The 21,244-nt window shown below is 43.4% G+C and overlaps 1 protein-coding gene across 1 annotated transcript in view; it reads right to left on the minus strand.

Moving 5' to 3' along the window:
* The window catches only part of ly75 (lymphocyte antigen 75), a 123,845-nt gene that overhangs the window by 42,231 nt on the left and 60,370 nt on the right, over window positions 1–21,244 (minus strand). Inside the window, exons 9-13 of the mRNA XM_060941729.1 lie at window positions 8,376–8,483; window positions 8,174–8,262; window positions 7,880–8,049; window positions 3,941–4,146; window positions 488–630 (exon numbers count right to left, since the gene is read on the minus strand). Of these exons, the coding sequence (XP_060797712.1) occupies window positions 488–630; window positions 3,941–4,146; window positions 7,880–8,049; window positions 8,174–8,262; window positions 8,376–8,483 (716 nt within the window). The remainder of the gene's footprint in view (window positions 1–487; window positions 631–3,940; window positions 4,147–7,879; window positions 8,050–8,173; window positions 8,263–8,375; window positions 8,484–21,244) is intronic.

Below are 21,244 nucleotides of genomic sequence, written 5' to 3' on the forward strand. Positions count from 1 at the left end.
TGGACTTCATGGCTTGGTTTTTGGTCCGATACGCATTGTGAGTGGCTTTCTAAACCATGTTCAATTCAATTTGCCAAAGTTGGACCCTAGGCAAGTTCCAGAGACCGTTCAAGATGGTCAAAGCAAACTGGACCCAACGGAGTTCAGTTTGGAATGCCAGAGCCAAGGGTCTGAATACTTTGAGACGGTCAGATTTTGATTATGATCAAATTTGCAGAAAATGTCTCAAAACATGTCTTCACTTTACCATTATGAATTATTCTGTGAAGAATAAATGGCCAAAACGTAAATCTAATCCATTTTAAACTGAATCCATAACACAAAGTGTGCAAGAACCTAACAGGTCTGAATACTTTCTGAACCCGTACGCGTACAACCAAAAGCAGTTATGTCCGATTTCCTATCTCCAATCTGAGAGACTTGATGAATACAAGCCCAGGCGTCTGTATTTTTGTGACTGTACTGTACATGTTCGTGTATGTAATACCTAACAGAGTCTCTCATAATGTCATGGAGTAAACTCATCTCATCCTGCTCAGTGAAACTGGGAAGATGAGCTCCAAGTGCTTCACAGAACTGCTGGGCCTCTTCCCACGAGCGCTTTCGATTCACTCTCTCTTCGTTGAACACCTACATGTGCACAAACAGCATGATGAACAAAGTGCATGATATACAGCGCCTTGAAAAAGTATTCATACCCCTTGAACTTTTTCACATTTTTCCACCTTACAACCACAAACTCAAAAGTTTTTTTTTTTTTTATTGAGATTTTATGTGATAGACCAACACAGAGCAGCACATAATTGTGAAGTGAAATGAAAATGATAAATGGTCTTCAAAATTTTAAACAAATAAAAATCTGAAAAATGTGGTGTGCATTAGTATTCAGCCCCCTTGCGTCAATACTTTGTAGAGCCACCTTTTGCTGCAATTACAGCTGCAAGTCTTTTGTGGTATGTCTCTACCAGCTTTGCACATCTAGACACTGAAATTTTTGCCCATTCTTCTTTGCAAAATAGCTCAAGCTCAGCCAGATTGGATGGAGAGCGTCTGTGAACAGCAATTTTCAAGTCTTGCCACAGATGCTCAATGGGATTTAGGTCTGGACTTTGACTGGGCCATTCTAACACATGAATATTCTTTGATCTAAACCATTCCATTGTAGCTCTGGCTGTATGTTTAGGGTCATTGTCTTGCTGGAAGGTGAATCTCCTTCCCAGTCTCAAGTCTTTCGCAGCATCCAACAGGTTTTCTTCCAGGATTGCCCTGTATTTAGCTCCATCCATCTTCCCATCAACTCTGACCAGCTTCCCTGTCCCTGCTGAAGAAAAGCATCCCCATAGCATGATGCTGCCACCACCATGTTTCACAGTGGGGATGGTGTGTGCAGGGTGATGAGCAGTGTTAGTTTTCCGCCACACATAGCGCTTTGCATTTAGGCCAAAAAGTTCAACTTTGGTCTCATCTGACCAGAGCACCTTCTTCCACATGTTTGCTGTGTCCCCTACATGGCTTCTTATGCCTGTCTTTCAACAATGGCTTTCTTCTTGCCACTCTTCCAAAAAGGCCAGATTTGTGGAGTGTATGACTTATAGTTGTCCTGTGCACAGATTCTCCCATCTGAGCTGTGGATTTCTGCAGCTCCTCCAGAGTGATCATGGGCCTCTTGGCTGCTTCTCTGACCAGTGCTCTCCTTGCTCGCTCTGTCAGTTTAGGTGGACGGTCATGTCTTGGTAGGTTTGCAGTTGTGCCATACTTTTTCCATTTTTGAATGATGGATTGAACAGTGCTTCTTGAGATGTTCAGAGCTTGGGATATTCTTTTATAACCTAACCCTGCTTTAAACTTCTCCTGAACTTTATCCCTGACCTGTCTGGTGAGTTCTTTGGTCTTCATGATGCTGTTTGTTCTTCAGTGTTCTCTAACAAACCACTGAGGCCTTCACAGAACAAGTGTATTTATGCTGAGAGTACAACCCCGATTCCAAAAAAAGTTGGGACAAAGTACAAATTGTAAATAAAAATGGAATGCAATAATTTACAAATCTCAGAAACTGATAATGTATTCACAGTAGAACATAGACAACATATCAAATGTCGAAAGTGAGACATTTTGAAATTTTATGCCAAATATTGGTTCATTTGAAATTTCATGACAGCAACACATCTCAAAAAAGTTGGGACAGGGGCAATAAGAGGCTGGAAAAGTTAAAGGTACAAAAAAGGAACAGCTGGAGGACCAAATTGCAGCTCATTAGGTCAATTGGCAATAGGTCATTAACATGACTGGGTATAAAAAGAGCATCTTGGAGTGGCAGCGGCTCTCAGAAGTAAAGATGGGAAGAGGATCACCAATCCCCCTAATTCTGCGCCGACAAATAGTGGAGCAATATCAGAAAGGAGTTCGACAGTGTAAAATTGCAAAGAGTTTGAACATATCATCATCTACAGTGCATAATATCATCAAAAGATTCAGAGAATCTGGAAGAATCTCTGTGCGTAAGGGTCAAGGCCGGAAAACCATACTGGGTGCCCATGATCTTCGGACCCTTAGACGGCACTGCATCACATACAGGCATGCTTCTGTATTGGAAATCACAAAATGGGCTCAGGAATATTTCCAGAGAACATTATCTGTGAACACAATTCACCGTGCCATCCGCCGTTGCCAGCTAAAACTCTATAGTTCAAAGAAGAAGCCGTATCTAAACATGATCCAGAAGTGCAGACGTCTTCTCTGGGCCAAGGCTCATTTAAAATGGACTGTGGCAAAGTGGAAAACTGTTCTGTGGTCAGACGAATCAAAATGTGAAGTTCTTTATGGAAATCAGAGACGCCGTGTCATTCGGACTAAAGAGGAGAAGGACGACCCAAGTTGTTATCAGCGCTCGGTTCAGAAGCCTGCATCTCTGATGGTATGGGGTTGCATTAGTGCGTGTGGCATGGGCAGCTTACACATCTGGAAAGACACCATCAGTGCTGAAAGGTATATCCAGGTTCTAGAGCAACATATGCTCCCATCCAGACGACGTCTCTTTCAGGGAAGACCTTGCATTTTCCAACATGACAATGCCAAACCACATACTTCATCAATTACAGCATCATGGCTGCGTAGAAGAAGGGTCCGGGTACTGAACGGGCCAGCCTGCAGTCCAGATCTTTCACCCATAGAAAACATTTGGCGCATCATAAAACGGAAGATACGACAAAAAAGACCTAAGACAGTTGAGCAACTAGAATCCTACATTAGACAAGAATGGGTTAACATTCCTATCCCTAAACTTGAGCAACTTGTCTCCTCAGTCCCCAGACGTTTACAGACTGTTGTAAAGAGAAAAGGGGATGTCTCACAGTGGGAAACATGGCCTTGTCCCAACTTTTTTGAGATGTGTTGTTGTCATGAAATTTAAAATCTCCTAATTTTTCTCTTTAAATGATACATTTTCTCAGTTTAAACATTTGATATGTCATCTATGTTCTATTCTGAATAAAATATGGAATTTTGAAACTTCCACATCATTGCATTCTGTTTTTATTCACAATTTGTACTTTGTCCCAACTTTTTTGGAATCGGGGTTGTAAATTACACACAGTAGGACTCTATTAACTAATCAGATGACTTCTGAAGGCAATTGATTGCACTGGATTGTATTTAGAGGTATCAGAGTACAGGGGGCTGAATACTAACGCACACCACATTTTTCAGATTTTTATTTGTTTAAAATTTTGAAGACCATTTATCATTTTCGTTTCACTTCACAATTATGTGCTACTCTGTGTTGGTCTATCACATAAAATCTCAATTAAAAAAAAAAAACTTTTAAGTTCGTGGTTGTAAGCTGGAAAAATGTGAAAAAGTTCAAGGGGTATGAATACTTTTGCAAGGCACTGTAACTGGCATGCGATTCTCACAAAAGGTATATGCGTGCGCGTGCACACACCTTGTAACAATATTTCATTCCAGGTCTGGAAACCCATCCTGGAGAGCAGGTTGCATTGAGGTTAGGGTCAACTGGTAAAGTTGGGATAGAAGGTTCAGAACCAATGGGACTCTTGCAGATGCTACCAGCTTTGAACTCCGTGCAGTTCTCCACAGACCACTGACCCACTGGGCTCGTGGACATCACTGCACACCCTCTGACTTTACCTGTAATGTGCACACACACACACACACACACACACACACATCAGCTGAGCTGGCAATCCCTTTTGGTCATGTTCTAGGTGTGTGACCCAGTAGCAAACTGTTACTATTAGAGTTGGGACTTCAGCTCAGTCAAAACTTAGCCAGACACCAAAACAGCAACAGGGCAAAGGATTTTGCAATGGATTAGCATCAGGCTGCCAGGTCGCTCCGTTGTATGTAGCTGTCGATGTTGATTTTAAAAGTAGCTAAGTATTCATTTCCCTGTGTAATTAAGTCTGAATGAAAAATATTATAGAGATCATGCAGCGTGTAAGAAGAGTCTGGAGACAGAAATCTTATGCTGTGTTCACACTTATACCGGTACGATAGTGGTATAACTGTATCGATACAAAGTATACCGGTACAGTTTAGTGCATCTGTCCACACTAGCGAGAAATGTTTGCGGTTTTCTTTCACGGTAGTTGAAATGCGCGTGCGCGAAATGTTTCCGTGGTTACCGAGTAACTTCCTTCCAAGAATATATGGCATCCGTTATTTCGAGATCTCGAGAAAACAAAATTATTTCATGATCTCAGCTGGATCACTGGATCTCCGTCGGTAGAGACGAAGCCGGGCCAGTCTTCTGTGGAGGTGCCGCGGACTCATTTTGAAATGATCCCTTATTAAAAGACTTGATGCAATCTCTCCCTGTGTCAACCCCTGATCAAAATACTGCCTTATTACGTGATCGATTATTCCAGACATTCTAATGACCAAAGTTGCGTCTGTACAGAATGAGAAATAGCCCCAAAGTCAGCATATCACAAGTCTCTTGGTGCACCTGAATGAACCATTTCTCAGCTGTTTACTCGAGATCATGAAATAATTGTTTTGTTTTCTCGAGATCTTGAATCAGTTGTGTTGTTTTCTCAAGATCCTGAATTAATTATGTCGTTATCTCGGGATAACAAGGTGAATTAAAAAACAAAAAAAAAAGGATTATATGAAGGGCCTCTCTCGGCTTCCGTACGGATGAAACAACGTGTGTGTGCTTTTTGTTGTCAATGTACAGTCTGTATTTCTGGGGGTCATTTATTCAGTCGAATCTTATAAAACGCGTGAGGCAGTTGAGAAAGAAACAAACGAATCTCCGTTCTTCACTATTTTATTCAGCGGAGACATCGATTGAGGTGTGTGACTTTGCGCATGCGCATTATATTTGTATCGATACAGAGCCGCTTCATCTGTCCACACTACAGCGAAGCGCTACAGTACCGATACTGTACCGGTACGAAACCCATACATTTGTGGGTTTCGTACCGATACAGTTATACCGCTACAGTACCGGTATAGTTGCTAGTGTGGACAGGTGTTGCGGTACGAAAGTAGTTTCGTATCGGTACAAAATCCCTAGTGTGGACAGGGTATTAGTTTCTCAGTCATTAGCCTGTGCTACTTGCTCTCGATAGCACTGGCTTGACTGCTTTATTAGCATTCGGTAACACTACTGATGAACGCTACACCAGCTGGAAGGTGACTTCACTGCCGTGCTGACTCGCGGTTAAGCTCACGCTGGCCTTTGAGAATGCTAGGGTGATAAATTTTTGGTCCCGCCCACTATAAATCAAAATCTGACTGGTTAATTCATCTGTCACTTCCTGCATAAACGTACACTACCATGGCCTTCTATCCCGGCAATGAAGTCCTAACCAATGAGTGAGCAGTTCTAAACTCTTCTCTGCTTAGAGACAACAAACAAACAGATCTCATTGGATAACTGGATTTTAATGTTTTCAGGACAGTAACGCTTTCATTTCTGAAGCACATTTGAGAGAAAATGAGGCCAAATTAGAATGAGAATAATTATAATGAAATTCAATTACAATATGTCTGTCTATATGGACGGTATGGACGTGTCCCTACCAATATCAAACGACGGCTGATATGTCCCTACCAAAATTTCTGATTGAAGGGAAAAAATAAAAATCACACTCCGTGCGCAGTACACAAACGGTTACTGTAGGTTTCCACTGGGCGAAACACCACGCAAAATTCGCTCATGAATATTCGCTCTGGGGGCGTGGTCGCGAAAACAGCAAGCAAGTTTGGCTACCATGTCAATTAGCAAGTGCGGTTGCAGTGCCGTGACCGGCTGCTAGCTAGCAAACAGTCCTTGAGGAATGTAATGTTTGATTAATTTTACAAGCTAATCAATCAGTTAAGAACAGTTCGTATTCAGTGCGTAAAAACGACAACGACAACATACGAATGAGACTGTTTAAGTTTGTGCGGCATGTAAATAACAACGAGACGAGGCTGAACCATGTTGCTGTGTGCCATGTCCACCAGGACAGGTTGGACAATACTGGCATTAAACAAATATGCCAGCAGTTCATTGGTGCTAATGATGCCCCTTTTCCAGTTCCAGGGCTGGTTCGGGGCCAGTGCTTAGTTTGGAACCGGGTTTTCTGTTTCCACTGACAAAGAACTGGCTCTGGGGCCAGAAAAACCGGTTCCAGGCTAGCACCAACTCTCTGCTGGGCCAGAGGAAAGAACCGCTTACGTCAGCGGGGGGGTGGAGTTGTTAAGACCAACAACAATAAGACCGCGAAAGATCGCCATTTTTAAGCGACGAGAAGCAGCAGCTGTACAAACGCGAAGTCATCCATTATTATTGTTGTTGTTGCCGCTGCTGCTTTTTCCGTGTTGTTTTTGCTTCGATATTCACACCAAGGTTTATGCAAACGTAGCGACGTAACTGATGTATACAGCGATGTAACTGACGTATACAACGACGTAACTGACGTGGCTCCCCTTAGCACCGCGAGCTATGGAAAAGCAAACTGGTTCTCAGCTGGCTCGAGTTGTGAACCAGCACCAGCCCCGAACCAGCCCTGGAACTGATTTGCAAAGTCCGCACTATAATGACAGGCGTACTAACACCTTCTGCGCGCTTCGGCAGCGCATTGATACGGAGCTCAGATATCAATGCGCTGCCGAAGCGCGCAGAAGGTGTTAGTACGCCTGTCATTATAGTGCCGACTTTCCATAGCATAGAAAATCGCTACGTTTCAATTTTTTTTAACTGAACTTGTTTCATGTCACTGGTCATATAAACCTATGTAAACAGGAAAAACGTGGAAGAGTTTGGTCGCATCTAACTACAGCCCCAAAAAATACCATTGGCCATGCTGAGCCTAGCTACATTGCTAACAGGAGTGACAGCGCGTCTGACTGCGTCTGACTGACTGGGAGGTCGCGCAAAGCTCGGAGAGGTACGGAGCAGCTCGTCTCAATTCAGATAAGAGCATATTTCATTATGGAAGTACGGTGGACTGTTCCTTTAATACCAAACCTACGCCCTTGATGAAATTATGAAAGAATGAAAAAAATTAAATATACCATTTGAAATGCTGAAATGTTCTTTGAACGCCCTGACAGGTTCCCCTCTGGTGTGACCGTGTGCTGAGCAAACAGAAAGCGATGAGCATGCTGGAAAGCTTGAAAGCTCCATTTTGAAAAAAAGTTTGACTGACTGACTGCTGAGCTGAAATAAAACGCTCACATGCGATCTTACTCTGGGGTTCTCTGCAGCCTACCGTTGATATGGTTTCAGAGGCATATGTCGTATTCACGTAAAGGGGTGTGGCCAGTTAGAGGGAAGGCTTATCAGTGCTTTTATTGCTGTTCACATCATAAACAGCATTAGGCTTTAAGAAACACAAAAACGTGTCCTCCGTTAAGTTTGCTCAACCTGGTTCTCCCCATTTCCAGTTGGTGTACAGGACTCTGCTCGCTTGTCCACTCTGGCTGAACCACTGGTACTCTCCTGTGCCTTTAGTGTCCTGAAGCCCGATCCAGAAATATTGATGCTTTCTGCTTACATGCTCCTTCAACAGGCTGTTAATGAAAGCCTGCTCAAATCTAAACAAGGAAGAGAATGTGATTGGGTGAGAGATACAGACAGACAGACAGACAGACAGACAGACAGACAGACAGACAGTTCATCGAGCTTGAAGAGTCATTTCATATTTAGCTGAACATTTACCGGTCATTAATGATGACTTTACAGCTGTTCTTATAAGAGACTTCCCGGGCGTCGACTTTATAACATGCATTTTGATACCTTCTCCAATTCTATATAAAAAGATAGAGAGATGAAGTGTTATATTATCTTCTTTTGTACTTCTCAGTTCCTCAGAAGTTAGTTTCAGTTCTGGTTCTTGGCCAAGACAGAATGTACGCCTTACCCCGTCTTGTGGGCAGCCAATTTCTGTTGCGCTCTCGTTTACCGTGCCGGGTTTCTTACACAGGAAGGATTTCTGCATGCTGCAAGAATCCACAGACCATGTTTGTATCTGGGGAGGTGGAAGATGAAAAAGTGGTGGTTAGAGTCTTTTTTTTTTTCTTCTTCTTTGCCTGCACAATTTTAATTTCCGCTTTACACGCACATATTTTTAGTCAACTATAAAAAGTATGGCTTTATGAACGCAGGCTGAACCGATCCTGTACTAAAATAAGCACATTACTGATGACATTCTGTTGCATTCTATGGTTCTGATCAAATTCTAGATCCAAATGGATCGGAGCTGAAGAACAGCAAACCAGCAAAGCCACCTAGGCCTGGATTCGTAACGCATGTAGAAATATAATATTTGAATCATAACTGGTTGTAAGTTCCATCAGCAGCTCTTATTAGCCGAGTTCCCGTACGCAAAGCACGCGGAGCGAAGCGCTATACTTAAGAGAATATGGTAATGCATCGACCTGATTTTTGATCGCTTTTGTGATCATACGACATCCGTACGTACGTGTACCACCACAGGGAACCCGATCGTACCGTAAGTGCAAGGCAATGCATCCCAAACACCTGACCACTGGACAAGATGGGTTCTTATCCAACACTCATTTTTAATTTGCTTTTGAAAAATAACGTGGGATTATTTACGAACACATTTTATGGAAAACATTCATGACAGTTTCACATAAAAACTAGTTAAAACAGTTAGCTTGTTGGACAGTTGACACTTTCGGTCATGGCGGTAGATGGATGTAAGAACAGGAAGAGTTTTACTGAAAAAAAAAAAATGCTAGCAAACAGATCCAAAACTAAGACAAAGGCAGAGTTGAAAATCAGGCAGTGGTGGAGTGAAACACAGACGGGATATCAGAGGTAATACAATACTCAAACAGGGTCAAAACCAGAAAATCAATACAAAATACAAGGCTTGGTAACGTTAGACACAGGGTACAGAATGTATACTTTGCAAAAAGTCCGTGCATGTTACTGAGAGTCCTGATATGCATGCGCTGTGACTGCACCCTAATCAGAAACAGGCGCATGGTAATTAGTCCTAATGGCACTGCGTGCACAGACGGGAAAGATGTAACCAGACAACTGTTTGACAGATCAGGTTTGACACTGGATGGTAACTATAGAGTAAATGCTGTAAAGTGAAAGCGCTGGTTCACTGCTGTGCACCAGGCACCCAGCAGAGTCGCCCCATAATAAATGTCATGGTGTTGTTTCTGGCGCATGGCATGCCGTGTCGAAGAAATATGTATTCGTAACCGCGATGTGTATCTCGTTATTGGTCTCACTGTCACAAGACAATGCAGCAAGTTAATCATACATGTCAACCTATACAGATTGTCCGGAAATTATACGGATTTTAGCTCATTTCAAGGGCGTACAAACAAAGTCTTACGGATTTTCAGTATTTTCTGACCTAAATTTATTTTGTGTATCTTACTTGAACATCGTCAGTTGATCGTCGCAAAAACATACAAAAGCTCGATTTATAGACAAAGAACAGCGTGTATGCAGGGGCCGATAACCCAGACCATGTGAAACCGGATGTTTATTCCTCAAGCCTCGTGCAGTATCGTGACTGCGAGACTTCGCTCGTTCCGGTCATGCGCACGATCTGCATTTAAACGCGCCAAACGGTCATTGTTCCAACGATTTTCTCATTGTGCAGAGCGACATTGTTTACACCTGAGAGATTTTGAATAGCGTCTGCTGAGTGAAAGGATGGGAACACCGAGAAAGAAAATGAGATATGGCGGGCGGTATCTTCCTGAATGGAAGGAGACATTTAATGGGGTCATTGTTCAGGCGAAAAATGAGGAGTACGCGCACTGCACAGTTTGTGTGCGAGATATAAAAGTTGCGGCGTCTGGAGTTTACGACGTGAGGTCAGCGAAATTTGCACCAGAAACAGAATCAGCCGCAAATGACGATGTTTGCAAAGCCTAAGACCGATGATCAACCAACAAGTGTGATAAGAGCAGAAGTTACGATCTGTAATTTTATTGCTCAGCACAATTTGCCGCTAGCCGTTGCGGACCACCTGACAGAACCGTTGCCGCGAATTTGCACGGACAGTACGATTGCGAAATTTATCAGCTGTCGGCGCACCGAAACAACGCAAATAATCAAAAAGAGCTTGGCCCCCGAAGCTACGCTACCGATCATCCAGCACTGCCGGACGTCGCCATTTTCCTTGATGATCGACGAGTCCAATGACAAAGACGGACAAGCGACTGGCCGTTTTGGTCCGGATCTTCGACATAAACAGAGGGGCGAAGTCAAGAATCATAGACATGCCCGTGTGCAATATCGGCACGGGCGAGGCGATTTTCGACATGCTGGACGAAGTTCTCAGGCAAGTTATATTTACTTATTTATTTATTAAGTTTGGTGCGATTCGAAGGCTATAAGGATTTTATGTTGATTTTATGGATTTCTTCCTCTGATACTACAGGTGGACGCCCAAAGGGGTTGACATGTATGAGTTAATGATTATTTCGAGAAATCTGCCAGCGCACTGTCTGTCTGTCACGGATGGCGATTTGGTAGGAAGGGCTGCTATAAAAGGAAGGACGCAGGGAATAAACTCCACAACCAGTTGTAAATAAACTCTGATCATATAGAACAGGAGGATTCCCCACTGCAATAATCAACTTCTTCATTTATACACTGAATGCAGGCTGGACGTGTGCCCACCCAGCTCTCTCGGGATATTTGCATAAATGTGATTTGATCGGGTGGTGTATGCGCTGGAGCATTTGCATGAACACGATTTGATTGGCTGGTGCCTTCACTGCTGCTTGCAAGGTTAACTTTTCTCAACTTCTACCATAACCAACGCAACCATAGCGAAGCAACAGACCCTCAACGCGATTCAGGAACACATGATGTCACCCCATTCGAAGCAGATACTGTTGGCAGGTGCCATGTAAAGTCGCGAAGAATCATAGTGAAAGGAGGCATGTGACAAGAATAAGAAGTTGTGGGTAATTTACTGCTGAGTCAAAGTTAAAACCGAAGGATACGTGCCGTAAACAGGGCCCCCCCCCTTCTATACACTCTGCACAGCGCTCCACAGTGCTTCAAGTGACCAACAATATGATATAACTTGCTGCCTTTTGAAGCATTACAACTGCTGTTTCAGTTATGCTACGGTATGGTGGCATACGGAAAATCTATACCATGTGAGAAATTAAAACCGGTATAATGGATGGACTGGTATAGCACCAAGAACTCCACGACAGCCTCTAGAGTAGGGGTGTCAAACATACGGCCCGCGGGCCAGATCCGGCCCGCTAGATGGTTTAATCCGGCCCCAGACTTGTAGAGAAAAAATTTCTAAGGATGTCAAAAAAGTACATCTCTAGCCCATTCCTGTGACGACTTATGAATTTTTAAAGAAATAACCGAAATGCTCAATTCAGCCGCTAGGGGCAGCGTGCCCAGATATGCTGTCTGATTCCATGAATGGCAGTCTTGCCTCACCATTATTAAGTTGCTATCAAAATTATCAAGAGTGATACCCCATTACCAAAATGTCTTTGTCAAAAAGAAGAAAAGTTGACGGAGAGTGCAGAATTTTCCAGGAAAAATGGACTGAGTATTATTTATTTCACAGAGGTGAATACAAAGCCCTTTGAATACAGCCCTTTCCACCATCTGGACCAACAGTCATCTCTCTCTTCACACTAAGATCAGACTGTACAACAACCTGGTACTGTCGATCCTGTTGTACGGCGCAGAAGCCTGGACCCTGACAGCCACTCAAGAACGGCTCCTGGATGCCTTTGACAGCAAGTGTCTGCGTAGGATACTGAGGCTCCAGTGGTACAACTTCACCTCGAATGCCACAGTACGCCAGCTGACCAACCAGCCACCAGACTAATCCGATCAGCCCGCCTCCGTCTCTTCGGCCACATAGCCAGAACAACACCACCTCTCGAGCTGGCCAACCTGATCAAGGAACCTGCCCCACCCCACTGGTCCCGCCCCAGAGGGAGACCCCGGACCAGGTGGCTTGACCAGCTTAAGGCAGACCTGAGAGAGGCCGGACTTAACCTCCGCACGGCCTGGCTCGCTGCCGAGAACAGAATGAACTGGAGGGTCATCTGCCGAGGCGCCACGCTCTCACGAGGATGAGTGAGTGAGTGAATACAAAACCAGTGTGCTTGGTACGTAATCAACAGGTTGCAGTGCTCAAAGAATATAATATTCGGCGCCACTATGAGACTCATCGTAAAGAAAAATTTCACAATTTGTATGGACGATTAAGAAAAGAGAAGATAAACGAATTGTTAGCTGGTCTGAAGAAACAGCAGTCTGCATTTACTCGCAGCCGTGAGGTCAGTGAAAGCTAGCTACCTTATTGCAAACGAGTTGGTGCAAGCATCCAAGCCATTTTCTGATGGTGAACTCATGAAAAAAAATGCATGCTGAAGGCTGCAGAAGTCATGTGCCCTTGAAAAGCAATCTGCCTTTGCCAACGTTAGTCTATCGAGGAACACTATTGCAGATAGGGTTGAAGATCTCTCACGAGACTTGGGCAGCCAAATGGATGACAAAATCAAGTCATTTATTGCATTTTTGGTTGCAGTTGATGAGAGCACCAATGTCACGGATGTTGCACAACTGTGCACATTTATTCATGGTGTTGATGAGACTTTGACCGTCACTAAGGAGTTCCTTGAGTTGGTGCCTATGAAGGACACTACAACAGCAAATGACATATTCAGCTCTCTCGTTAGAGCGCTGGACAAGGTCGGAGTGGACTGGTTCCGTGCTGTCAGTTTGGCTACAGATGGCGCCCCATCAATGGTTGGGAGAAAGTGCAGGCCGCAAACGGAGGACAAGATGTTTGGGCATTTCATTGTATTTTGCACCAGGAGGCGTTGTGTTGTAAAACACTAAGAATGGATCATGTTAGGAGTGTGGTTGTGCAAACTGTAAATTTCATCAGAGTGCGAGGTCTGAATCACCGTCAGTTTGACTGTTTGACTCAGTGATAATTACATTTCGGCTGGCTTACCATACCACGCTGAAGTACGGTGGTTAAGCCGAGGTGCTGTACTCAAGCATTTCTTTGAACTACGCTACCGTTCAAAAGTTTGGGGTCACTTTGAAATGTCCTTATTTTTGAAAGAAAAGCACTGTTCTTTTCAATGAAGATCACTTTAAACTAATCAGAAATCCACTCTATACATTGCTAATGTGGTAAATGACTATTCTAGCTGCAAATGTGTGGTTTTTGGTGCAATATCTCCATAGGTGTATAGAGGCCCATTTCCAGCAACTCTCACTCCAGTGTTCTAATGGTACAATGTGTTTGCTCATTGCCTCAGAAGGCTAATGGATGATTAGAAAACCCTTGTACAATCATGTTAGCACAGCTGAAAACAGTTGAGCTCTTTAGAGAAGCTATAAAACTGACCTTCCTTTGAGCAGATTGAGTTTCTGGAGCATCACATTTGTGGGGTCGATTAAATGCTCAAAATGGCCAGAAAAATGTCTTGACTCTATTTTCTATTCATTTTACAACTTCATTCATTCATCTCATTATCTCTAGCCGCTTTATCCTTCTACAGGGTCACAGGCAAGCTGTAGCCTATCCCAGCTGACTATGGGCGAAAGGCAGGGTACACCCTGGACAAGTCGCCAGGTCATCACAGGGCTGACACATAGACACAGACAACCATTCACACTCACATTCACACCTACGGTCAATTTAGAGTCACCAGTTAACCTAACCTGCATGTCTTTGGACTGTGGGGGAAACCGGAGCACCCGGAGGAAACCCACGCGGACACGGGGAGAACATGCAAACTCCGCACAGAAAGGCCCTCGCTGGCCACGGGGCTCAAACCCGGACCTTCTTACTGTGAGGCGACAGCGCTAACCACTACACCACCGTGCCGCCCCCATTTTACAACTTATGGTGGTAAATAAAAGTGTGACTTTTCATGGAAAACACAAAATTGTCTGGGTGACCCCAAACTTTTGAACGGTAGTGTACGAGAGGAAATTGGACAGTTCATGGAGAAAAAGGGCAGGCCAACAGAGGAATTTAAACGCCCGGAATGGGTGCGGGATCTGGCCTTTATGGTGGATATTACACAGCACCTGAATAACCTTAACAAAATGTTGCAAGGCCGCAGAAAAGTTGTCACTCAGTTTTACGATAGCGTGTACGCGCATTCAAGTTGAAACGGTCACTCTGGGAGACACAGCTATCTAACGGTGACGTCTCTCATTTCCCATTGCTCACAGCCATGCGTGCGACTGAACAGAATGCTGATTTGGATCAATACAAAGACAAGATAACAGAATCGCTGCAGGAGTTCAAGCGGAGATTTCAGGTTTTCAGTGAACTTGAGGACGGATTTGCCTTTTTTCGCTCGCCATTTACCCGTATAGACAATGCTTCTGATATGCCCGCTGACATCCAACTCGAGATAACCGACTTGCAATGTGATTCCGATATGAAGCAGAAACTTGCGTCGGTGAGCTTAGACACGTTTTATCAATATCTCTTGCCAGGGTACCCCAAATTAACATCCCTTGCTGCAAAGGTTTTATCCATGTTTGGGACTACCTATCTTTAGGGGTGTTCACACGGCACATATTTGCATCGATGCTGCACCGATGTATTTCGTTGCGATATATCTTACACCGGTGTAAATTTTGTGGCGCGTTCACACGTCACAAACCTGCTTACTAGAGAGAAGCGTGTTAGCACCGGTGCAGCCCCACTTGCGTTCACACGGCAGTTTTTGCGGCCATGCTATACGATAGTAGAGCAGATAAGCAGATGAATCGTGCACAAGGTGATAAAAGCATGAAACTTTCAGGGTTTGTTCTTGAGGGCATAACAATTAATTTAAGATCTGGAGGCGCTCTCAGTTTGACCTTGGAGGTCAATTAGAGGTCATTGAGGTCATCAATAGGACATTTCTATGCATGAGAGCTGAAATGGGTGTGTGTTTTTGGGAGCAATTTTGCTAAAAATGTACAGCAAGTATAAATATGCATGTATTAAGGCATAATCAAGTAAATAAACAAATAGATATACACCCATAGAGGTAAATGAATGAAATAAACAAAAAACGTAATGATAACGTAAAATTGGGAAATGGCAGATGAACTGTAACTGATACCCAGGTAAACTACATAAGGCCAAATAAAAAAAAAAAAGCGTGTTTCCGATAACCTGACCGATCGAGAATTTCCGCGTCGAAATTGCCGACCGTAAAGTTTTTATTACAAATTTCCCTCGATATTTTAGTGTAAGCGGCGTTAGTTTGTCATAATTTTTTGTTTCAATGCATTCAAGTTGTGAAAGAAACGATAAAAAGTAAAATGTTTCGCCACTTCTATCAGCCCTCCTGCATAAACATGGAAGCGCACTTGTATACTGAAGGAGGAAGGGAAACTGAGCCGAGCCGCCATTTTGAATCCTCATTCAAGGCTGTAATGCAAATTGCTTCCTTTTCAGTATACAAGTGCACTTCCATGGCAGGGAAAAACACTACATTTTACCGCCTATGTAGTCCCCTATTTATACAAATAGGAGTCATTCAGGATTCAGCCATGTTTTTGCTCGACCAAAGTTCTACAGCAGGCTAGGCCAGGCCGTCTGCTTTTAATGGAAGTAGCCTAGCCTAGGATGTTATTTTCACGTTATTTCTTGATAAGGTGTTTTCACGTTATTACATGAAAATATCATGAAATATCGCTTCGGTAGATCATAACTCGAACTCTCGCGATATTTTTTTTATTCGTTTAAAGATTTAAAACACTTATTTTATGGTGTGTGGTATAAAGGATTCTGTGCCAAAATACTATTTTGTAAGATGTTTACTTGCGTTAATTTTTTCGAACAAAATAAAAAATTAAGAAAAAAACAAAACAACTTTCCTACCTACCGACCTTATTTTAGTATTTCATGTTACCGGAAACACACTATTTTTTTTTTTTTTGGCCTAATGTCCTCAGCTCTCCTGTTGACTGTGATGTAAGTAATTTGGTTCCATGCACTCAAGAGGAGGCAGACAAGGCTATTCCTTCATGTGGCAGATGCTGCTAAAAAGGGAATTAAGAATGTGTTAGTTAGAACAGTGGATTCAGATGTGGTCGTCTTGGCAGGAGCTATATTTCAGAAAGTTGACCTTGAAGAAACGTGGATAGCCTTTGGAACTGGTAGCACTTTCTGCTATATTGGCATCCACAAGGTGGTTGCTGCTCTTGGTCCTTCCACTAGCGATGCTTTGCTCGCATTTCATTCTTTCACCGGCTGTGATACAACATCAGCATTCTGTGGCCGTGGTAAAAAGACTGCTTGGGACACGTGGCTTGTGTACCCAGAAGTCACGGAGGCTTTTCGCGAAATGTTGCAAATGCCACAAGAACGGAGTGACCTGTCTTTGTCACAGCTGGAACGCTTTGTTGTTCTCATTTATGATAGAACAAGTGCATGTGTAGGTGTCAATGAGGCACGGAAACATCTTTTCACACGAAAGTCAAGATCGTTGAAAAACATCCCCCCTACACAAGCTGCTTTGAGACAACACATCAAATGAGCCATGTATCAGGCTCATGTATGGAACCTTGCCTTGGTTATTAGGCCCCGGTTGCCAAGTCCTTCAGACTGGGGATGGGTTAACAGTGACGATGGATGGCAGCCACTTTGGACAACACTACCGGAGGCCTCACAGTCGTGCTATGAGCTTTTGCATTGTGGTTGCAAAAAGGGCTGTTGTGCTCACTGCAAATGCAAAAAGGCAGAATTGAAGTGTACTGCCCTTTGTGCATGTTCTGGAGACTGCAATGATTAGAATACTCACATTAGGCCTGTATCACTCATTTGGAAGTCATTTTACAATTACAAAGTATATACTGCTTGGCAAAATCATAAAAGTTGTTGAAATTGACATAACACATCATATATTTTAGAGTGACCTTCATCTTAACCTTGACTTAAGTGTAATATCACTATAAATGGACCCTCATGACCTAGAAAAATGGAAATCCACATGTAATTACAATTTTTGTCACACTTGGATGATAAAATGCCCCAATTTTTAATCCTGTCCATTGAAATTGCACATAAGGGTCGATGACCTCTAAAATGACCTCCAAGGTCAAACTGAGAGCGCCTCCAGATCTTAAATTAATTGTTATGCCCTGGAGAACAAACCCTGAAAGTTTCATGCTTTTATCATGTTGTGCACAATTCTTATGTTTATAGGGCCTTAACAGCTCTGCTATAATGCGGAAATGAAATATGCACAGGCATGAAAATGTACTTCCTTTTCCCGGTTGCCATGGCATCACCAAGCGCCGGGAAAACAACGTGGATGAAGACACCAGTGTTGCCAGATACTGCTGACGTTTTCCAGCCCAAAATATGTTCAAATCCGCCAAAATGCACTTAAAACCGCCCAATCTGGCAACACTGGAAGACACGCAGTTCTGTTGTTGTTGATATTCGCCATTTTGGAAGCGCAAAATACCAGGATGCAAATTATGCAATGCCCGTATGTAATCAACTCTCCTCATGCGTAGCGAGTCTACCCCTGTAGCGTTCAGACGTCCCATTTTATATCGGTGCTGCCCCGCAAACTAGCGTTTACTCCGGAGTAAATTTCTTAAACCACCTCCCGAGCAGGGTTAGATTTGCACCGGTTTAAGCAGCTTTCAGGGGCTACACCGGTATAACTTTGTACTGTGTGAACGCTCTACCAGGGCAGCCCCGGTGCTACACCGGAGTAAAAGTTGCCGTGTGAACACCTCTTTTGTGAACAGGCGTTCTCCATACAGTACATGTCAACCTATACGGAATGTCCGTATTTTATACGGATTTGATTCAATAAACGTAGTATACGGGCGTATAAATAAAGTTATACGGATTCTTTAAAAAAAAAAAAAACTTCAATATTTTTTAGAGCTATAATCAATTCCCACGATGATAAAAGAGCGCATAACATTTACAAACGTACTGTACACCACAGACAGCCAGTAAAGAGTCTTATGAAATCGCGCGTTATCTTGTGGTAGCGAGACTTCGTTCCACTTCTGATCATGCGCACACCGCATTGCGAGAATCCCGCCAACCGTGAAGTCATAGACGCCGGCTTCTGCGTAGAATCATACGTCATCCTCGCCCGAAAATAAAGATGCCTCATTCATATGCTGCGTTTAACTGTACCAACAGGTTTACCATCCAAACGAGATCACATGGGATTACCTTTCACAGGTGAGACTGGAAAAATACTTTTCATTGTATTTGATCATTATAACGTAATTTTACGAACAGATTTTCCTGACTTTGTGGCTAATATGAAGTCTCGCGCATAATACCCGCTCGGTGAAACCTGTCTCCAAACAACGAAGTATTTCCTTCGTAACTACGCTGATAACACTTTGTGTTTTTGTCAAACATTGGAGCTTTGTATTCATTCTGAAGGTTTGTTGTTATTAACATTGAATAAAAAGTAACTGGGACACATCATTGTTGATTATCATTCAAATTTTAGGTAAATTATTTTAATTTGCATCTTATACGGATTTTATAAGGGAAATACGGATTTTGGAGGTTGGTTATACAGGTTTGATTGACCAAAGGTTGACATGTATGGTTCTCTGTTATGAACCTCAACAAAACAAAGCACCGCTCAAGGTTATCAAACGCACACTTGAATGACACTGTGAAATGTGCTGCTACTCAGGATTTGAAACCTGATCTTGATGCCCTCGTGAAGGCTAAAAGATGCCAAGTGTCAGGAGCCAGCAGCAGCCGACAGACTCGGTGAGAGAAAGCGGGGAGGGAGGTTAATCAGCATTAAGGCCTGGGCGTAATTCTTGTAATGTTCACAGATGTTTGCAGTCTGAAGAATGCAGTTCTTCGAAAACAAGATTACTCTGGCTTCACTTTAAAAGACAACAAATACTGTGCAGTAGATCATTCTCGGCTTCAGTAGGCCTAGCCTACAAAATAGTTTGATCTGATGTAGCCTAATCGTATTGCTCATACACTGCTATAACTTTTATGTTTGTTAATTTCATTTTTTTTTTTTCATAAATTTGCACATTTGCATTTTTAGGCTACTTTCTTCATAGCGCCCACTTGAGTTTAGTGTGGGGAGTTGGTTCAGGTTGTCTCGTCTCGCCTTCTTCCGCTTTATCCGGGACCGGGTCGCGGAGGCAGCAGTCTAAGCATGGAAGCCCAAACTTCCCTTTCCCCAGACACCTCGGCCAGCTCCTCGGGAAGAACACTGAGGCGTTCCCAGGCCAGCTGAGAGACATAGTCCCTCCAGCGTGTCCTGGGTCTTCCCTGGGGCCTCCTCTCGGGGGGACATGCCTGGAACACCTCCCCAGGGAGGCGTCCAGGAGGCATCCTGGTTCAGGTTGTCAGATGTAAAAATGTATTTCACTCAACTGTATAAAAATAAACCAGTTGTTTGAGAGTGAAATGCGTTTTATTTCAAATCCGTTGGCCTCTCTGTGAATAAATGTGTAATAATCTCGATCCCTTGTGGTCAGTGATTATGCAGGCTACAAATGTAGGCTGAAGCATAAAGCATAGCCTACTGAAAAAACAACGCTAAAGATTTGGAGTTGACAAAGGTTATTTTGCGATTATTTTACTGGTCCGGCCCACTTGAGATCAGATGGGCTGTATGTGGCCCCTGAACCAAAAGGAGTTTGACACCCCTGCTCTAGAGTTTACACAGAATGGTGTGAAAAAAAAACAAAAACCGTTGATAAGAGACGCCAGAAGAAAATGGCCAGGTTGGTTTGAGCTGCCAAGAAATATATCGTAACTCAAATAAGCACTCTTTACAACCGTGGTGAGCAGAAAAGCATCTCAAGATGTACAAAACATCAACGCTTGATGTGGATGGGCTACAGCAGCAGCAGAACACATCAGGTTCCACTCCTGTCAGCCAAGAACAGGAATCTGAGGCCATCATGGGCACAGTCTCACCCAAACTGGACAGCTGAAGACTGGAAAAAGACCAGGTGATCTCCCCCCTTAATCTTCAACTGACCAGCTTTGGGGAGTCTATGCCCATGATAGCCTCAGATTCCTGTTCTTGGCTGCCAGAAGTGGAACCTGATGTGGTCTTCTGCTGCTGCAGCCTAATCACCTCAAGGTTTGATGTTTTGTACATGTTGAGATGCTTTTCTGCTCACCATGGTTGTAAAGAGTGACTATTTCAGTTACTATAGGTTTCTTGGCAACTCAAACCAATGTGGCCGTTCTCCTCGGACCTCTCTTATCGACAAAGTCTTTCCACCACGGTTATAAAAAGTCCGATTATTTGAGTTACCTCAAACTGCCTGTCAACTCAGACCAGTCTGATTATTAAATAACCCCGCTCCGAGGGAGGGGGGTTGTCTGTATCTCCGTATTTCCGTCTGTCCGAAACACTCTTTTTCTCAGCAACCACAAATCATAGCCACTTGGTACTTGGTACCAAACTTCAGCTTGGGGTTCTATACCGCGTATACCGTTTTCAGGTCTGTCCCACATCGACTTCCTGTTTAACGACTGAATGCGAAACATATAAAGGTGGATTCTGACGCTATTTCAAGAAGCTAAATGCTATTTCAAAATGGTTTAAGCCTAGGTCACAACCGGACGTACGGTTTTTTGGCCGTGCAATTTTTGGCGTTTCCCAAATCACTGCGTTTTTTTTGTTCATGGAGAAAGACGCGCGTTGGCCGCAAGTTTGTCTTGCAACCTGAAAAAAACGTAAGCGCCCGTAGAGTTTGTTTGACATGACAAAGAACCTCTGCAGCCGGTCTGCG

This window comes from Neoarius graeffei, chromosome 15, assembly GCF_027579695.1.
Source record: "Neoarius graeffei isolate fNeoGra1 chromosome 15, fNeoGra1.pri, whole genome shotgun sequence".
NCBI classification, from domain to species: domain Eukaryota; kingdom Metazoa; phylum Chordata; class Actinopteri; order Siluriformes; family Ariidae; genus Neoarius; species Neoarius graeffei.